This window comes from Hippopotamus amphibius, chromosome 7, assembly GCF_030028045.1.
Source record: "Hippopotamus amphibius kiboko isolate mHipAmp2 chromosome 7, mHipAmp2.hap2, whole genome shotgun sequence".
NCBI classification, from domain to species: Eukaryota; Metazoa; Chordata; class Mammalia; order Artiodactyla; family Hippopotamidae; genus Hippopotamus; species Hippopotamus amphibius.
Genome location: NC_080192.1, coordinates 16,099,697 through 16,118,155, shown reverse-complemented (window position 1 = coordinate 16,118,155; position 18,459 = coordinate 16,099,697). Strand labels below are relative to the sequence as shown.

The 18,459-nt window shown below is 36.9% G+C and overlaps 1 protein-coding gene across 2 annotated transcripts in view; it reads left to right on the top strand.

The window, feature by feature from the left end:
• POLR3B (RNA polymerase III subunit B) overlaps positions 1-18,459 on the top strand; it is a 128,127-nt gene that overhangs the window by 65,200 nt on the left and 44,468 nt on the right. The window contains exons 17-21 of one of the 2 annotated variants that reach the window (XM_057741766.1): positions 1,436-1,510; positions 2,092-2,190; positions 6,370-6,497; positions 14,620-14,829; positions 17,333-17,491. In XM_057741766.1, the coding sequence (XP_057597749.1) occupies positions 1,436-1,510; positions 2,092-2,190; positions 6,370-6,497; positions 14,620-14,829; positions 17,333-17,491 (671 nt within the window). The remainder of the gene's footprint in view (positions 1-1,435; positions 1,511-2,091; positions 2,191-6,369; positions 6,498-14,619; positions 14,830-17,332; positions 17,492-18,459) is intronic. The other variant, XM_057741767.1, reaches the window with a different exon arrangement.

Genomic DNA, 18,459 nt, shown 5'->3' with positions numbered 1-18,459 from the left:
TAAATCTTAATGTCCCACTTATTGAATTGTGTGACTCTGAGTTCATTACTTAAGTCTCTGGGCCTTGATTTCCTTGGCTGTAAAAATGTAAATAACAATTCCTCCCTAGGATTTATACAAGCTGTGTTAGGGTGGGAAAAACAGACATTTTCTAGCTTACTCTTTTTTAGGATTTTTCTCTTTCATTACATCCAATATAATATGGCATAGCCTAAAAGACAACTAACTTTTTTTTAGAAGTGATTTTATAACGACATAACATAGATCTGGCAGGGAGAATTAGTAGACTTTATTGAGTAAAGAGAAAGGTAACTGAGGTGGCTAAGTGTGATCCCCTCCCTCTCCTACCCCTGCTCTGTCATCACTTCTCAGTCTCTTAACCTGAGCTAACCGCAGCCCCGATTGAGGGAGGCAGCAGGGTCTCTGCTTCCCTGCCGAGGAGCAGCCAGGATTTCGAGACAGTGTTGAGTCCCATGAAAAGTTCACCCTGTTCACTTTCCAGCAACTTGTATCCCCCTTTTGTAATTGTGTGGCTCCTCTTCTTAACTGTTTAAAAGTGCTCATTAGTCCTCAGATAGTTATTTGGACTTGAGGGTGGAGCGCACGAGTGTCTGCTGGTTACTGCTCCTCTCTATAAGAGCTGCTTGTCCAAATAGCAACAGCCCTTGACGTTTTGTGCCGCGTGCCGTCCTTTGTGTCGGTGTTTCCTCGTGATGGCGAAGCCCTCAGAGGCAAATTACCACTGACAGTTACAGGTTAATCTACTAGAATGTGCACACCAAAGCTCTCTACCTTACGCCCATTACGTCACTAAAAATCACAAAGTAAAAAAGCTTTCTTCTTTGCAAACTCATACCCACTCTTTGGTTGTGTGTAGCTTTCGGTACCCTGCTAGTGTAAGTCCAGTGATGTTTATCCTAAAGCAAACCCCTCTACACAGCTGATAGTCATCAGACCTTCACTACAAAGTGCCATTGTTTTCCTTGGTGATGGTTCTCTGTCTGCTGGCTTTTCCATATTCCCAGTATGAAATCAGGAGACGCTTCTGGTATGGTGGATGCGTTTACACAGTTTTTTTTAAAATATGATATTAAAGATATTAAAGGTTTTGGTTTTTTCCCAGACTTTATTGAGTATCATTTCATACTGCTTTGTCATTCAGAACCAAATATTTCCTAAGATATTTGGTGGAAGTACTGTGTGTGTATACACGTGCATGTGCACACACGTTCATGTGTGTATGTGAGAAAGAGAAAATAGGCCCCTATTCACTCACACTTGTAAAAAGATACCTATTTTCCCAAGCACTCCAGAAATAAGTTGTTCATATCTATAGCTTCCCTCATTTCACTATAGTAAACTTACTGATTTAATTCTTTTGTTGAACTACTGTAAATCTGTTTTTTGTTTTTTTGGGTTTTTTTGCCTATTCCAGACCCTATATAATTGTTAAGAAGCAGAAGCCTGCAGTCACAAATAAGCATATGGAAGAACTGGCTCAGGGGTACAGGTAAACAGCCAAAAGCAGAATTCCTGTCTCCTTAATACTCATTTATGTGACTTAAACAGAAGTAATGTTATTTGATCTGAACTTTTAAGAAAAGTATTATATAGTTTCATTTTTAGTCTCTTCATTCCTCTCAACCAAATATATCAACCTGTTAAAAACCTATTCTTTTCTATGTGAACTTGCTTGGGCATTGTAAAATACTTATTGGGTTAGATTATGAGGATTACAGAATCTCGGTGTAAATTAGCACATTATTAAGTGTTTCTAGTAAGAGGAGGATATGTTGATGTAGACATCTGATGTACTGTGGGTCTCTCATCATATTTTTAAAGTCATAGAAGGTATGTTTAGAAGCGAGACCAGATTGACAAGAATCACAGATGTTTTACCATTTCTATCTCGGTGATTTGTGACAACTATGATCTAAGAATAACGTGTTTCAAGTATCCCAATGTATTGATACTCTTTGGGAGAGAAGAATGCTTTGGGCTTAAATGAAAGCACATACCTTCCATTATTGCATATAAAATACTGCATTAAAATGCTTTTTAACAACATCCATTTCACCAATATTTTCCCAGGAATTTTGAAGATTTCTTACATGAGAGTCTGGTTGAATATTTAGATGTGAATGAAGAAAATGACTGTAACATTGCACTCTACGAACATACAATTAATAAGTAAGTAGGATCCATAACAGCTATAATTAAAACCTGTTCTGATGATAGACACTACCTTCTTTTTTCATTTCATCTTCAATTGTGTATTCTCTTAGTAGGAACTGTTAGAAGTATACTGTTTTATAATGAAGCATAACCCATAGTTTATCCCAAGAGTATCACAAAACTGCTAACAAATAGTCTTTAGATTTAATTATCCTTCCTTTTCTTTTTATACCTAGAGTGTATTTCCTAAGAGGAAGTGCTTCTCTGATTTTAATATTTGATCACTGCCAAAATTGAACGAATGAACCAGGCTATGTAATGGTGTATTTATCTGTTCCAGGGTTGATTTTGTCAGTGGATGTCTGAATTCCTGTTGTCAATGCAGGAATTCCCTACCTTGTATGTTATAAAGATATCTCTAAACTTATGTTCAACATAGACATGAAATGGTAATATGTTCAGTGTTTCTTCTAGAACAGTGATATTTTTAGAAACATCTTTGTTCCATTTGGAATACATCAGAGGACATTTATATAACTTGCTGTCTGATGCATGTGGCTGAGGTACCACTCACCTCAAATTAGAATTTTTGTAGTTATATGATTAAATGGTTAGGGAGTTTAATACTACCACCTGATAATTATTTGTGTCTTCAATCAGGAAAGTACTTTTCTGTTTTCTGCTACCAGATGAAATATACCACTTTTTGTCTTATTATAGTTTAGTAAATAATGTTTTTCAGTCAGAATTTTTATCCCTTAAAGGTATAAATCTCTCAAAGTACTATTTTTATACCCCTCATTTCAAGATTGAGTATAAAGGAGAACTATTATATAGTAACCCCACAAATAGTGATTCCATCCTGGTTATTTAAGCCAAAACCTCAATTTCAGCCTTGACTCCTCTTCCTCTCTACACCCACATCTAATCTGTTAACGTATCATGTGGACTTTGAAAGTGCAGCCAGAATCTGAGCTCTTTTCCCTACCTCCACCCTACCACCCTGCTGCAGGCCGCTGCCATTGCTTGTCTGAATCCTTGCAAAAGGCTCCTGACTGGGTTTGTACTTGTTCCCATACAGTCTGTTCTTCATAGATCAGAATGGTCGCGTCACTTCTCTTCTCAGATTACCCCCCTCTCCGCCCCCCACCAGTGGCTTTCCATCCCTCTCAGAAGTCCTTATAGAGGCTTCACGTTCCTACAAGGAACCTATGGCTGCAGTGTCATCTCCTCCCTCTGCTCCCTCACTCTGTTTTAAGCACACTGGCCTCTTCATGCTCCTGCCCCAGCGCCTCTGCGCTGGCTGGCCCTCTGCCTAGAGTGCTCTCACCTACCCGCATGGCTTACTCCTTCACCTCCTCCAGGTCTTCACTCAGGTGCTGCCTTCTCAGTCAGTTTTCCTGACCACCCTATTTAAAGTAGAAACCCCTCCTCTGACCGCCCCTCTTTGCTGCTTTATTTTTCTAGTGCTTAAATCTTAAAATCTGTAAAGTGTGCATTTTATTGATGTTTCTGTGTATTGTCTGTCTCCCTCCACTAGAAGCTTCATGAAGGCAGGGATTTTTCTCTCTTTAGTTCATTAGTATAAGGAAATATAACTATCAGTATCACCCAATCACCAAGCTATCCCATACATCAAATTAATTTTATTTTAAAAATAAGAAAAAATTGGTATTAATTCATACTTAGGACATTTGTTAAAATGTAGAAATGCATAAAGTAATTCCCCATCTCACCAAATTCCACCCTCCAGAAGTAACCAATGCTAATGGTTTAATATGTACTCTTCTAGATTTTTCTCTGAGTGAATGCATACATACATGTTTGCAATTATTTTCAGTGTCTTGATTTTTTAACTTAATATTATTAACATTACCATCCTGGATATTTTTCCACATTAATGTATGATATATATTTATATATAAATATATTATTTTCATTGCTTTTTATTACATTGTCTGACTGCACATAAATAACTAATTTGTTCTTCTATTGATAATTATTTAGGCTGTTTCCAGTTTTTCACTATTGCAAGCAACAGGTCACTTAGTCTTAACTTGAGTGAAATTTAAAGCCCTTATGCACAGTGAACAGGAAGTCTCCTATTTCCTGTTTAGGATAGAAACTTAGGGTGGTTATAATTTTGAATAATATTCCTTTCTGTTTTGTAAAATTCAAATTCAAACTTTTACAAAGTTTGGACTTTCAGTAATTATTAGATAATATATGATCTAATGTATGTTGCTGTCATGAAAAAAGAAGAAACTTAGATCTTTACTTTCTTCATTTTTAGTTTATCCCAATCTTTACATCAGAAAAAGTAATTTTAATTTGCATTGGTCCAATTGGCCCATATATAAACTGAACAGTACATTTTAAACAAACTGGTTTATTCTAGGCTATAAAAATGTCACTATAAGCTCTTTCTCTGCAAAAAAACAAAAACAATGAAAACAAAACCTAGAGCCCTTTCCCTCTCTGCTGACAAAGTCCTAAAGCGTCTGAGAGGATTGAGGTTCTGCGAGGTCATAAGGTCAGAACTATATTCTTCAAACCAAGAACTACATGGAAAGTATCCTCTTTAACCAAACTAGAGACATAATTCAGTACATGTGTATTGAAAAATAAATACATGGATAACTGGATAAATGGGAGTTCTTTTGCCATGTGCATTGCAAATAATTTTCCATGATGTGTTAGGTTATTTTGGAAATCACTTCTCTTCAGAAATACTGTAAACTGTTGAAATTATAATTAAAGTTATGCTTCAGAAACACTTGAGGAAGGGATTGAAGGTCATTGGAGACCACAGATCCTGGATGTGATATCTGTTGCTTTCAGCAAGACCTAAAAACAGTCTGGCTGCCCTTTCGCATTCAGATAGCTGAGCTGCTTTATCACTTAGCCAAAACTGAGTTTTCTGCAAAAATACATTATGAAAGTAACCAAGATTCTAACATCTGACTGGTCTTACTTTGTGCCCAGTATCTATAGCTGAGCTGTCTAGTAAAAATATAATGCAAGTCACCATATAAGTTTAAGTTTTCTAGTAGCCACATTAAAGAAGTAAAAAGAAACAAATGAAATTCATTTTAATGATTTTATTTAACCCAGTATATCTGAAAGATTATCATATCAACATCTAATCAATATAAAAATATTGAGTTATTTTACATTTTTTCCTAGTAAGTCTTCAAAATCTGGTGTGCACTTACACCACATCTCAATTTGGGGGCTGAATTTTCATTGGAAATACTTGATCTGATTTCGTAACATTTACAATTGAAAAAGTAGATTAATACATGCAAGTGGTTACAGACATAACTAAAAGGTTTTAAATAACTGAACTATTTCAATTTAAATTTGAGCTTTAAAATGTAACATAATTAAAATTAAGTAAAATTAAAAATTCAGTTTCTCAGCTGTGCTAGTCTAACTTTTCAAGTGCTCGGTAGCCACATTTAGCTAGTGGTTACGGTATTGGTCCCTGTAGGTCCATAGTAACTATTCTTAAAGGGGATGTATTCCTCTCTCTAAAATGGTAATACATCTGTCTCATCAATATACATTGGAAAAGTGGGGGAAAGCAGGCTACTCATCCTACTTATATGGATATATTTTTAAAAAATTTTTAAAGACTTATTTTATTGAAATATAGATGATTTATAACGTGCCATGTAGATATTTTTGATACTGCATTTCTATGTGCTTGATATAGTAATTTCTTTTAAAATGTTATTATTAGTGTGTAATAAGGTTTTATTTTTTATATAGGCATTCCATATTGTCTCCCATCTCTAGTATTTCTACAAATAATAAAACTTCACTCTTTAGTTTCACTGAAAAAAAAATTTGCTTTGTTATATTTTATTTAAGTATGATTTTCTTCTATCAGTTTTACTAGCATCAAATTTTATTGTTATGAGGTTTTAGTATTATATTGTGTTGGCCAAAAAGTTCGTTCGGGTTTTTGGTAAGCTGTAACGGAAAAGCTGGAGTGAACTTTTTGGCCAACCCAATATAAATGTATTATATGTGTTTTATATCTAAATTTTTATATATATTTATATAAACTTAAATTTTATTATTTAGGTCCTTAAGGGACCTAGATAGTAATATTTTTTTATACCCTTTAAGAGATATTTGTTTTAGTACTTGGTGCCTAAGATGTCTGATTCTTAATTAACTTTATAGAGATACCACCCACTTGGAGATTGAACCCTTCACTCTTCTTGGCGTTTGTGCTGGCCTGATCCCGTACCCTCATCACAACCAGTCCCCAAGAAACACATATCAGTGTGCCATGGGGAAACAAGCCATGGGTAAGACGTCCTTCTTGAACTTGGTTCTAAACACTTGGATAAACGCTTATGTCTTTATTCTTACTTCACTAGTGTTGCATGTATTGTTGCATGTACTTCAGTAGTGTTGCAAGTCAGGCGTTGTTAACACCTGCGTGTTACCAAACTCAGGAGGTTGTCTATGGAATTCTGCAGTGCTTGCAGGTGCCCCTGTCACGTCTAAAGCTTAAACAAAAATGGAGAAAACCTTTCTGAACTTGTCCTCTTGACCAAACAAAGGGATATAAATAACTGTCACAGAATTACGAGGTGGTAAATATAAAGAGAAAAGCCCTAAATAAATGTAAGTTGTTAACCAGGAGAGATGGAAGAAAGAGCAGAAGAACTTGAGGTTAAGGGAGGAGAGCAAAAGGCAATAGAGATAAAGATGCACAATGTGTATTAGAATGTACTTAGTAATTGTCTGGGTGACAGTCACTGAACCCATTATATCCACACAATTGCTCCTGTAGCTCCTGAAACACTCAATATGTGTCACACCATTTTCTGAATGCACTTTCCTTTCTTGTTTCTGTTTTTCTTCCCTTTCACTCATTTATCCATTAACTTATTTATCATCCATAACATTTATTGAGCACCAATAATAAACCAGACAGTGGGGCTGGAACTTGAAAATATAGAGATGATGCAGAGCCCTGCCTGCCCTCAATGAGTTCACAGTCTAGCAGGAGAGACCAACAAATACAACAGTAATTCTGTATAGTCTGATAAATGCTATTGTAGACTGATAGCCGAATCTCAGGGACTAAGAGCAGAAAGAACACCTGAGGTTACAGAGTGGGTTGTGGAAAGGTAAGCAAGCGGTGCGTGGGGAAGTCTCGGTACCCTGGTATGGCTGTTTTGTATCGTGTATGCTATGGGCATAGAGGCGTGCTGGAGACATGTCGTATGTTGAGGAGTTTGGGTTTTGTCTTGAAGGGGATACCAGCAAAAAAAGTTTTGCTATAAGCTTTTTTTTTGAAATGTTTTTAAAACTCATTTAAATCCTAATAAGTTTAATAGGTTTTATTTTCATATATGTCTTATGACATCCGTATGACTTGTCATCTCTGATTTAAAATATGATCCAAGGAGGTTCATAAACTGTAAAAGGTTTTTGCATTGCCTTGGGTAATAACCAGAGTGCAGTTAGCTTCTCAGTTACTTACAATTAACTGCAATTGGAATTCCATAGCTTGACAATTAAGGAATTCTGTTTCTCCTATAAAGAGTATGTATTTCTTTTCGAGTTTTTATATTGCCCTTTGGTTGGCCACAAAGAAAGAAGCATGTTGTCCTGCTACCATTTACCTGAATGATGTAGTGCCTGGACAGTTCAGAATAATTCTCAGTGGGAAAATCTAAACAGTGGCTCATCAATTTAGCCTTTCCCATTCATCCTCAGCAGCAGTGTAGGCTGATTTCCCGCTTGTGCTTCTGACTTGCTAACAAGTTGAAATATACAGTACTGAATTCTGTGTGTCATGAAAGGGCTATCACTTCTATTGGGTTTACCAAACCATTTTGTTTCATGATGTGAATCCCAGCTGAAACAATACACCTTTTGTGTAGAACCTTCAGCAGAATTAACGGAAGACTAATCACTTCATCGCTAATGCCACTCTTTAGTGTGTTTGAAGATTGAAACAGAAGGAGTTGCATCTATCTCCACTTGGCAAATCTTCCTTTTTTTTTTTAAATAAAGAAGTGACTTGAATGAAAGAAATAATATTTTTATTTTTGTAACTCCTCTTCCTACCAAAAAAAAAAAAAAAAAGCCTTTATTTTGTACCCATGAGTATCTGAAACGTTCGGCTAGTTACCACACACAGTTAAGCAGGATCAGTGTGTACAGAAAGCCAATTCAGTGTCTGTAGAGTTCTTTTGTAGTTTTCTGTGTGAAGGTTTTTTTTCTCGTTTTGTTTTGAGTGTCATTTGCAATTCATTGTCTGTGTTTTCTGAGGTTGGTGTATTCAGCTGCTCTGACCCTGGGTCCTGCACATTTAGCTCCTTGGATACAATCCTCTGACGTGACTGCTGACGCTGGGAAGACAAAAGCCACTGAATATCTTAAGTAATAAAAAAAAAAAAGCCTTTGTTACTGTTTGTTATTATAAAACACCTGACTGGAAAGAAAAGGCATGAGATAAAAGTATATTTAAAGTTGGCACATGAAAAGGCCACCTTGCTTTTTAGACACTGAAATAGATGCGAAAGTATTGAGCGAGGTCTATAGGAAAACTCGCAAAAGGAAAGAGGCCGGCAGAGGGAGAGACCCAGAGCAGAGACCCAGGTCTGAAGCAGACCCAGCTCTTTGAGATGGACGTCTCGGAGTCATTTTAATTCCTTGCTGTCTTGACAGCTGATAAATAAAAGTCACACTATCCCATTTTAATTATTAGCCATTGCTGAGAACTATATACATCTCAGAGATTCTGTGTGGATTTTCTAACATAATATTTTAGTTGCTTTTCATCAGTTAGTCCATGTGGAAAGTGAAAGACAGTATCCCAGAATTAATTTGCTAAATATTCTAACCATCCTGTAAGTTTACTATATACTTTTTACTACCAACTCCTCACATTCAACAGAGTGAAAAAATGAGTCATTTTCTGTCACTACGAAGGAGACTAAGACAGCACAAACCACAGAGATTGAGAGCCATACCTTGTGCATAGAGAGGGCTGACTTGAATCCAACATGAAACACCAGCAGAGGGTGTTTCTTAAATCTGAGGCTCTTTAAATTATTCATAAAGTTCAAGTTTCCACACAGCGTCTTACTGGGCTACTGAGAAACACCTCCCCTCCTTGGATATGGCTCTATTTGTTGTGACATGGTTCAGAGCAAGAAGTCAGGTAGACGTGTGTGGAAATGGCAAGGTCTCCAGGTCACTCAGTGCCACAAGTGAGGGCTGTGTGATGGGGCTGCGTTGTATGCTCTCTCCCTGGCACCAGACGCCAAGTTCACATGAGTCACGCTTTCATATCCTGCCCGTTTTATTAGTTGGCAATCCTCTAGTGGAACACTTTCTCCTGTTTAAAAGGATCTTTTAGTCACTATCAGCTCAGTTAATGAATATGCATCACATACCTCCTCCAGCCCCCACTGCGTCTCACCACCCCTACTTCCTTCAACTCCAAATTGCTGGGACTTTTTTTTATTTTGTTTTGTTTTGTTTTCAATAGAGTCTGTTTCAAAGCCAGTAGTTCCTTCTCTTGCATCCCCTGCTTTACAGTAGGATGGGATGTACTAGAAATAGGCTGGAGAATTTTAAAATATTAAAAACACATAATATACAAAGATCCTCATATAATGTTTCTTCATTCTACATCTCCTCTTCTCCCACTTTCTGTTTGAATTTTTTTTTAAGACTATTTTTTATCCATTTGAGGATACAAAATGAAAAGATGTCTTGACCAAATTATCCCTGGCAATTCTTTTTTAGAATTCAATTGGTTTAAAAAAAATAAAAAATAAAAAATCAAATCAAATCAAATCAAACCATCGTAGCTGTTTTAGATGTAAGCTTATGTGACAGTTCCTGAGACTAGAATGTTAATAATGAAGTAAAATTAAAGTTCAGTTTGTAGGGTTAGAGTTGGAGGTAGAATGGATGGTGTTGCAAGGTGATAGATGTTTATTTTTATTACCAGTATTTTTAATATTAGTCATAATGAATCTTTCCACTTATTGAATACCCAACTGATTTACGTACATTTCTTTTAAATCATCATAATAATCCTGTCAGCTGTAATTCATACCTTTTTTGTTTCTGACAAAGAAACTGAATTCCAGTTTGGTTGAATAACTTACAAGAGGTTACATTATGTCTTTTACACATGAAATTTATAAAACTTACTAAAATTTTTCTCAACGGAAACTAACTTCTTTCCTCACTTTTTCCAGTTCACTGTGGATCATGATGAAGGTACCTTCCCTGCTAGACTGTAGATTATAAGCTCCTTAAGGACAGGGACAATGTCTGTTATTTATTACTATATCCCTTGGACCTAGCCTAGTGCCAGTTTAGTAGGTACTTAATAAATGTTTCAGCAACAAATAAATCTCTGAGCACGTTAAAATTGTTAAGAAATCAGATGCAGATTTTTGAAAACAATCTTTGAAATGAAGAACTAAGTTGGAAGACTTACTTATACAGCCTGATATTTAGACTGACCATAAAGTTGCAGTAATGAAGACAGTATGATATTGACATGAGGGTAGACATAAGAATCAATGGAACAGAATCCAGAAGCAGACCCACACATTTGTGGGCAATTTTTGATGAATATATCAGGGCAATTTAAAGGACAGGAAAATCTTTTCAACAAAATAAAATGTCTGCATGTCTGTATAGAAAGAAATGAACATCAGCGCCTATCTCATACCATACAAAAAGATAATACAAAATGAATCACAGCCCTAAATGTAAGAGCTGAAACTATAAAACCTGTAGAAGGAAACTTAAGCAAAAATCCTTGTGACCTCAAATGACCTTAGATTTCTTAGAACACAAAAAGCACAAACTATATAAAAAAGGAAAAAATTAATAAATTGGACTTTCTCAAAATTAAACTTTTTCTCTTTGAAAGACACTGTTAAGAATATGAGGGACTTCCCTGGTGGTCCACTGGTAAAGAATCCACCTTCCAATGCAGGGGACTCAGGTTTAATCCCTGGTCAGGGAACTAAGATGCCATATGCCGCGGGGCACCTAAGGCCGTGTGCCACAACTACTGAGCCCATGCACCCTGGAGCCTGCACACCACAACTAGAGAGGAAACTGCACGCCGCAACAAAAGATCCCACATGCCTCAGCGAAGATCCCATGTGCCTCAACTAAGACTCAACATAGCCTAAACATTTTTTAAATTTTAAAAAATTTTTAAAAAGAATATGAAAGACACCATTAAGCCACAGGATGGGGGAGAAAGTATCAGATACATATATCTGATAGAGGTTTTGTATCCAATATATATACAAAGAATTCTTCGATAATAAGACAACCCAATTAAAAGATGGGGGGAGAAAAGACTCAGACACTTCACAAAGAGTAATAGGAATAACCAATAAGCTCATGAAAGTATGTTCAACGTTATTAGTCATCACGGAAATGTGAATTTCTGTGAGATGAACTGCATACTCATTAGAATGACTCAAATGAAAAAGCCTGACATTCTAAGTGCTCGTGAGGATGTGGAGCAGCCAGAATGCTCATACACTGCTGATGAAAATGTAAAACAGTGAAATCCCTTTGGAAAATTCTCAAGTTGTTTCCTGAAGTTAACCATACCCTCAGCAAACAACACAGAAACTCCACTCCTATGTATTTATCCAGGAGAGATGAATATACAACGACTTACGCATGAATGTTGATAGCAACTTTATTCACAGTAGCCCCAAACTGGAATTCCAGAAAATGCAAACTGATCTATACTGATAAACAGATCTTTGGTTGCCTGGGACCAGGGACAGAGGGAGGGACCTTTGGGGAGTACTGGAAATGTTCTGGATCTTGATCACGGTGGTGGTTTCACAGATGCATATATCTGTCAGAATTCATCAACTTGCACACTTTAAATGGGTGAAGTTCATTGTAATTCAATAATATTGATTAAATTAAAAAATTGGGCAAAGGAAGATGGAAAAATAGTTAAATGGATAAAACTTCATTTTATGTTTCTCAGTATACATTTTCTAAACTCTGTGCATCCTTACTTTTTTTCATCTCTCCTTAAAATAAAAAGCTTCTTTGCTGTTTTAACCTACATTTACATACCTTGTTATGCCGACTTGTGACTCCTTAAGAAAATTTTGATGAAGAAAATAAGACTTTGTGAGAAAGATTATGTCCTGGGTAGTAAGAAAATGAAATCATTGGAAATTATAGTTATAGCAAAATGGAACAGTAGAAGAATTCAGCTTATAGATATTCTCATTGTATTAGTTACTATATATGCAATACCCTTCTTAAGGAAGCTGAAAATACTAATAGAGGCATCCTAGTTTGAGCATGTGCTTCACCCCAGGCAAGTGTTATAATTTAATTTCTACATGACATTTTCTCAAAAAAAGCTTGCTTATAGGTAAAAATAACTGGTCAGTCATTCATAATTTTTATAAAAATTATGGGGTGTGGTGGCATTTAGAAGTTTTAGAATTTAGAAGTCGTAAGTTTATAAATCGTGTTTTGACCTACACACCCATTGTCAGTGCTGCTAAAGAGGTGTATACATGTATATGCCTACAAGTTCTTTAAAAAGTCTTTAAAGAAAATTTTCTGATGAGGTCATAAGCACCAAACTTTTGCTAAACCATCATGCTATTCATCCATTCGATGGTCAGTTACGATGCCTAAGAATTACGTTCTGGCCCTGGTAGCACAATTTATAGCAGGATTCCATCTCTTTCACCATTGTTTAGAGGTGCAGCGGGCTTTGCTTCCCTGCTGCAAAATAATGCTCATCTCAGGTTTCAGAGGACGTGTTTGGCAGTCTGGTGGGACAATGCCTGAACCCTTGTCTTATTGGAGCTGAAATCTCAACATAAATTTGAAATGATTTCATGTAAAAGAACCAACTTATTGTCAGTGAACTTCACCACAATCTGAGCAGCAACAATTTTATTTCTGAAACAGTAAATGATCTATTACCAGGTATCCTGCCCAGTTTATTAGTTGGCACTAAAATAACATTAATTGGCAATTTATAGTGTAAACTTGACAAAAAGTTCATGAGGTTTGGTAGCTATTGCTTTTCAGCTGAATCTTGATAAATTTTCTAGAGATTTAAGCACAAATATGTACTTTCATAAAAAGTATGTTGCAGTTCTTCAGTTTCATTTACTTGACATTTATTGAGCATTGGTAGTGAGCCCAGCACTGCACTAGGTGCTTGTTTCTTTAGTGCCCTAGAAATTTCATTATTTCTTTTGATAGTAATCGTCAAGGAGTACCATATCATTTTTGCTGCTTGATAGGTTATTTTCATCCCTAAATTGAAATCACCACTGATTTAATGACATGCGTAAGAGAAAAGGGTAAAGGAAATAACATTGAGTTTTGGTATCTGCTCACATTAAAGCTTAACTCCATTAAGTGGCATGTTAGCATCTTGGGTGTGTGGGTGATGTAGATGTGCTACTTGGGGCAGAAGAGAAGAGATACCTGGGAGAAGTTAAAGAGGCTCAGAAGCCCACACTCAAGCTCAGCCAGTAGGACAAACATGAGTTTCCTGGTTTTAAGGTCTCTGAGTAGGAGCAATTGTGTGTTCACAAGCCCAGGAGACAAAGTCTTTTTTCAGGCAGGTCTTTGAACCCTAATGCACCCCAGCGCGGAAAAAGGAGAAGGTAGGTAACATTCTGGTTTCACTTCCAGGTGACAGTGATACCCTTCCACGGTCCAATCAGGTAAAAAGGCTGATTGCTGAGGAGAAAAGCCCATCCCTGATTGGACAGGACCCTGCATTCCCTATGGGAAGGGACTCTGCCTTTCCCCATTTAATCTCCAGTGCTAGGCTCAGAGTAGGTGTTTTTAACTGCTTAATAAATGAATAGTTAAGCAAATGGATAAGTCTACTCTTCTCTGCTTTCACTTTTCTCCTCATCCTGTTTCCTCCCTTTTTTCTTGCTTTCTTTTCATTTAGAACGTTTGAATTGTTGATTTCTTCTTATGAAATGTATCTCTTTGTCCTACTGTGTAAGCTTTTTGCCTGTCAGTACTGGGGGGATGTTCTCCAATTGCAATTGGAAATGTGCCTAGAATATAGTGGAACCAAGTACAGAATTGTTGACTTACATGTGAAATTAACCAGTGGAGACTAAAACTCCTCAAATAGGATCAATTTTATAAATCCAAAGAGTTGAAATTATTTAGATTAGTATACCTTGAGTGTGATTTTTCTTCTTTGTAGGATTTTTAACATAAGTGAGAAAAATTGTTTTTAAAAGTTGTTAATCACTATGAGAGTATTGCTCTTTAAATATTTGACCGGAAGATTTTCTTCATTTTAATTAGGAAAATTAATGTGTTTATCTCTGTATTCATTGCTACCTAATTATTTGATATAAATGTTGCATTTTGTTTTCTCCAACATCAATGAAGGTACCATTGGATACAACCAGCGGAACAGAATTGATACTCTCATGTATCTCCTAGCATATCCACAAAAACCCATGGTTAAAACAAAGACTATTGAGTTGATAGAATTTGAGAAACTGCCAGCTGGACAGAATGCAACAGTTGCTGTGATGAGTTATAGTGGCTATGATATTGAAGATGCTCTTGTTTTAAACAAGGCTTCCTTGGACAGAGGTAAGTGAATTTTCAAAGCTCTAACACCAAAGGTGTTTTGTGCAGATTTAGATACAGGCATGATCATTGTTAAAGTCACTTGATGTCAAAATGTTAATGTCAGTTTCAAGTGATTTGAATGTTATAATATACAAACAGGAAGTGGTTATGTTTTGGTGTTGACATTTTTTCAATGAGTATTATATAGAGGTAGTTAAATATTACTAAGGAATCTTTTTTCCTTTATTTTAATTTATTTGTGACTTGAGACAATTCAACAGAAAATGTGTAAGAATTTCTTTATTTCCTAGCAGGAATTACAAGAAGTAAAATGTGTTTTTTGAAAATATCTAGCTATATATTCAACAACAAACTTGTCTGAGAGGGCAATAGCAATATTTATATGTAAAAGGCTATTTTTTATTGTATATCTCAACCCTATAATGCTGTACCTTTTTGTTAGCAAAATGATGAAAGTACACATACATAAACCCTGGCTCATCGTTTTTGCATTTTTCTTTCCCAGTTTTGATAGCTCACTTTTGCAGGTCCCCACTTGGTTTGTTAGCCATCACCTGATCTGCAGTCTGACTTCTGTCTTCATCGTCTGTTTCTCTCCTTCCTCGCTGGCATCCCCACTCTGCCTTCCCCTTTGCTCTTCCTAGTTGCTAGGCAGCCGTAATAGCACTCCTAGACATGTGTCTTTGGCATTAATGTTGGCTGCACTTAATTTATGCCTCTTTTTTTTCTCCAAATGACAACAGCCGTGCTTTAAAACTAGATGTTTTCCTTTCTGATTAACTGGTTACGTTTATGTGGAAATCTGAAGACTTTGTGATATCTGTCAGAAACTCCGCAACACAATTTAATGATTTGAGTTTACTGTCCTCTTGCTTTTAAGCTCCCACCTGTAAATAAAATGTCCATTTACACTTAGCAGAAAATGCTTCCGATTTCATGCAGTTCAGATTCACTCTGCACTCCAGCACGTTGCACTTAATGGCTGTTATATGAAATTTCAAGATCATATAATGTTTCCAAAGCAGCTGGCTCTCTGAGCTGAGTTTATTATGGCCATACACTGGGAGCTATGGTGACAAAGACCTTTCTGAAGACACACAAGTGTCTTCATCTACCTTCCAGTTGTAGAAATGCGTTGTTTCCTCACATGGTCACCTTCATGTTTAAAAAATTACATTAGAGTGCTGAGATTTTGTTTAGAAATCTACTCTTCCCTGATCGATTTTCTGAACTCACATTCTTAGATTTCTTGAAAGAGTTCTGCTTTGGGTGGAGAATCATAAGTGAAGGATTTTACAGCCATGCGTTTATTTTTTCAGCAATAGCTGGCATTTAATCCGGAGACATTTTCCTATTTAAGTGAACTCTGACATGGCTCAGTATATCCTGGGGAGATTAGAGGGAGAATCCAGTTTAAAATAACTGCTTGGCCAGAGGGGAAAAAAGAAAGAAATGCAGCCATAGCGTCTTAGGAAATGTTATTTAGTGCGGAAGGACTGGCAGCTCTTTTGAGCAACTGATGAATCTTTTTGTGGGATTCAATAGTTGAGTTTTCTGTTCCACCTGAAGGTTTTCTTCTCTTCATTTTGCTTGCTTTTCTTAACGTTTAGATTGTTAATTGGTCCCAGCAGCTTTCTGTCATCCACTAGATAAATGTGATCTGAAAAAGTAATCAAAGTAAACTAATCTTCAGGGCAGAGGTGAACTGTCTCTCCCATGAAAATCACTTGATTGCTTCTTTGTATTCTCTCTCCTCTCTGGAGAAAAAGTAATGTTTTTGTTTGCTTATTTGGGACTTCCTCTAAATGCCAAAATCAGAAAAAGGAAAACTTTCCAGAGAAGGTTAGCAGAATCCCCTGAGTGTCCAATGGTTAGGACTCTGCTTTCACTGCCAAGGGCCCAAGTTCAGTCCCTGGTTGGGAAACTGAGATCCCACAAGCTGTGTGGAATGGCCAAAAAAAAAAAAAAAGGTTATGGACCAAAATGATGTGTGATGTGTGGGAAGAATACTAGCTGATCAGTGAACTTGGTCTGTCTCAGCTCAGTCACCGCCTTGCTGGGTGACCTTGGCCACTTAACTTTGCTACCTCTCACTCATAGCACCTGTTTAGATAGAAGGGTTAAGCTAGGTGGATCTCTAAGGTCCTTTCCAATTTTCACATGCTGTGGCTCTGTGCTCTCAAAGAATCCCAGTGACATTCTTGGGTTTCTCTCACCTTCTTCCAACCTGACAAGGTATATTCCATACTGGAAATGGTTGTAGAGATTCCAGTGTTTATATGGGTAGTAGGTAGAGATCCTGAGCCAGTTCTTAAAGTTATCAGATTGTTATTTGGTTCAGCCAGTCTCAGATAATCTAAATGTAGAGCAGTTTTGAGGTGTGTTTTTTGGAGGGAAAGGCAGGTAGAGTGGGGGAGGAGGGAGTTGTTGAATAACACAAATCTGTGACTTCTCATAGTTTTATATTACTGGTGGTTCTGAATCCATTTTGGTTTCCTTTTAGGCTTTGGGCGTTGTCTTGTATATAAAAATGCTAAATGTACATTGAAACGATATACCAATCAGACTTTCGATAAAGTGATGGGGCCAATGTTGGATGCTGCTACAAGGAAACCTATCTGGCGACATGAAATTTTAGATGCAGACGGTATTTGTTCTCCAGGTAAAAGCTTTTTAAAAAGTTTTTTTAATGTATACTTTTTTAAATTTTGAAAGTTATTTAACAGTATTTTTGAATGTTTGGTATACAAGGCAGAAAAAAATAACAACCTATAAAACCACTGTCCTCACTATCAACCAGTGTGGTCATTTTTAATTAGTTTCCTTCTAGTCTGTTTTTCTATGCATGTTTTTACATAGTAGCAATCTGTTCTAATTATACTTTTCTACTTATAATTTTGAATCCTAGAAAAGCCACTTTAAGGAAATATTTAGAATGAGGCCACGTCCCTGTATCTACAGCAATGTTTCATCATTTGTGCATTTAGCTTACAGACTGACTTTAGAATCTTCTTCCCCCTAAAAAGTATGACTCTGTTATAGTTACAAACCTGTGATGAATTTTGTTGCTACAGCCCACAGCCCCTGCCCTTACGACTCTTGTAGGCTAGTGTGGGAGACTAATGTGGATCAAAGGATCACACATAAACATAGGTCAGATTACAGCCAGGTTAAGGAATCATGTAAGGAGCTCTGAGGCCATTTTATGGCAAGAGGAGTTGACCTAGTCAGGAAGATAGGGGAACCTTCCCCATGGAGGTGACTGGGAGCTACAGGGTAAGTGGAGTTAACTAATGAGGAGGGAGGGGGGTGTCTAGGTGGCAGAAGGGCTCATGCAGGTGTCCTGCAGCTTGCTCACTAAAGGATCCTAAGGAAGGCCAGTGTGGCTATGGGAAGGAAAGGGGTTGGCGGTAGGGAGGGGCCGGGGGCCAGATGCAAGGCCTTGCTACCACGTTACTATTTTCATTATAATCCTAAAATCAGTGATACAATCAGATATGCATTTTGACCATTCTGACAACAGTGTGGAGAAAAAAGTAGAAGGAAACCAAAATAGAGGGGAACCAACTGAGCGCTCTCTAGGCCGCCCAGGTGACAGGAGCTGTGGGGAAGTGGAGAGAAGGGCTGGGT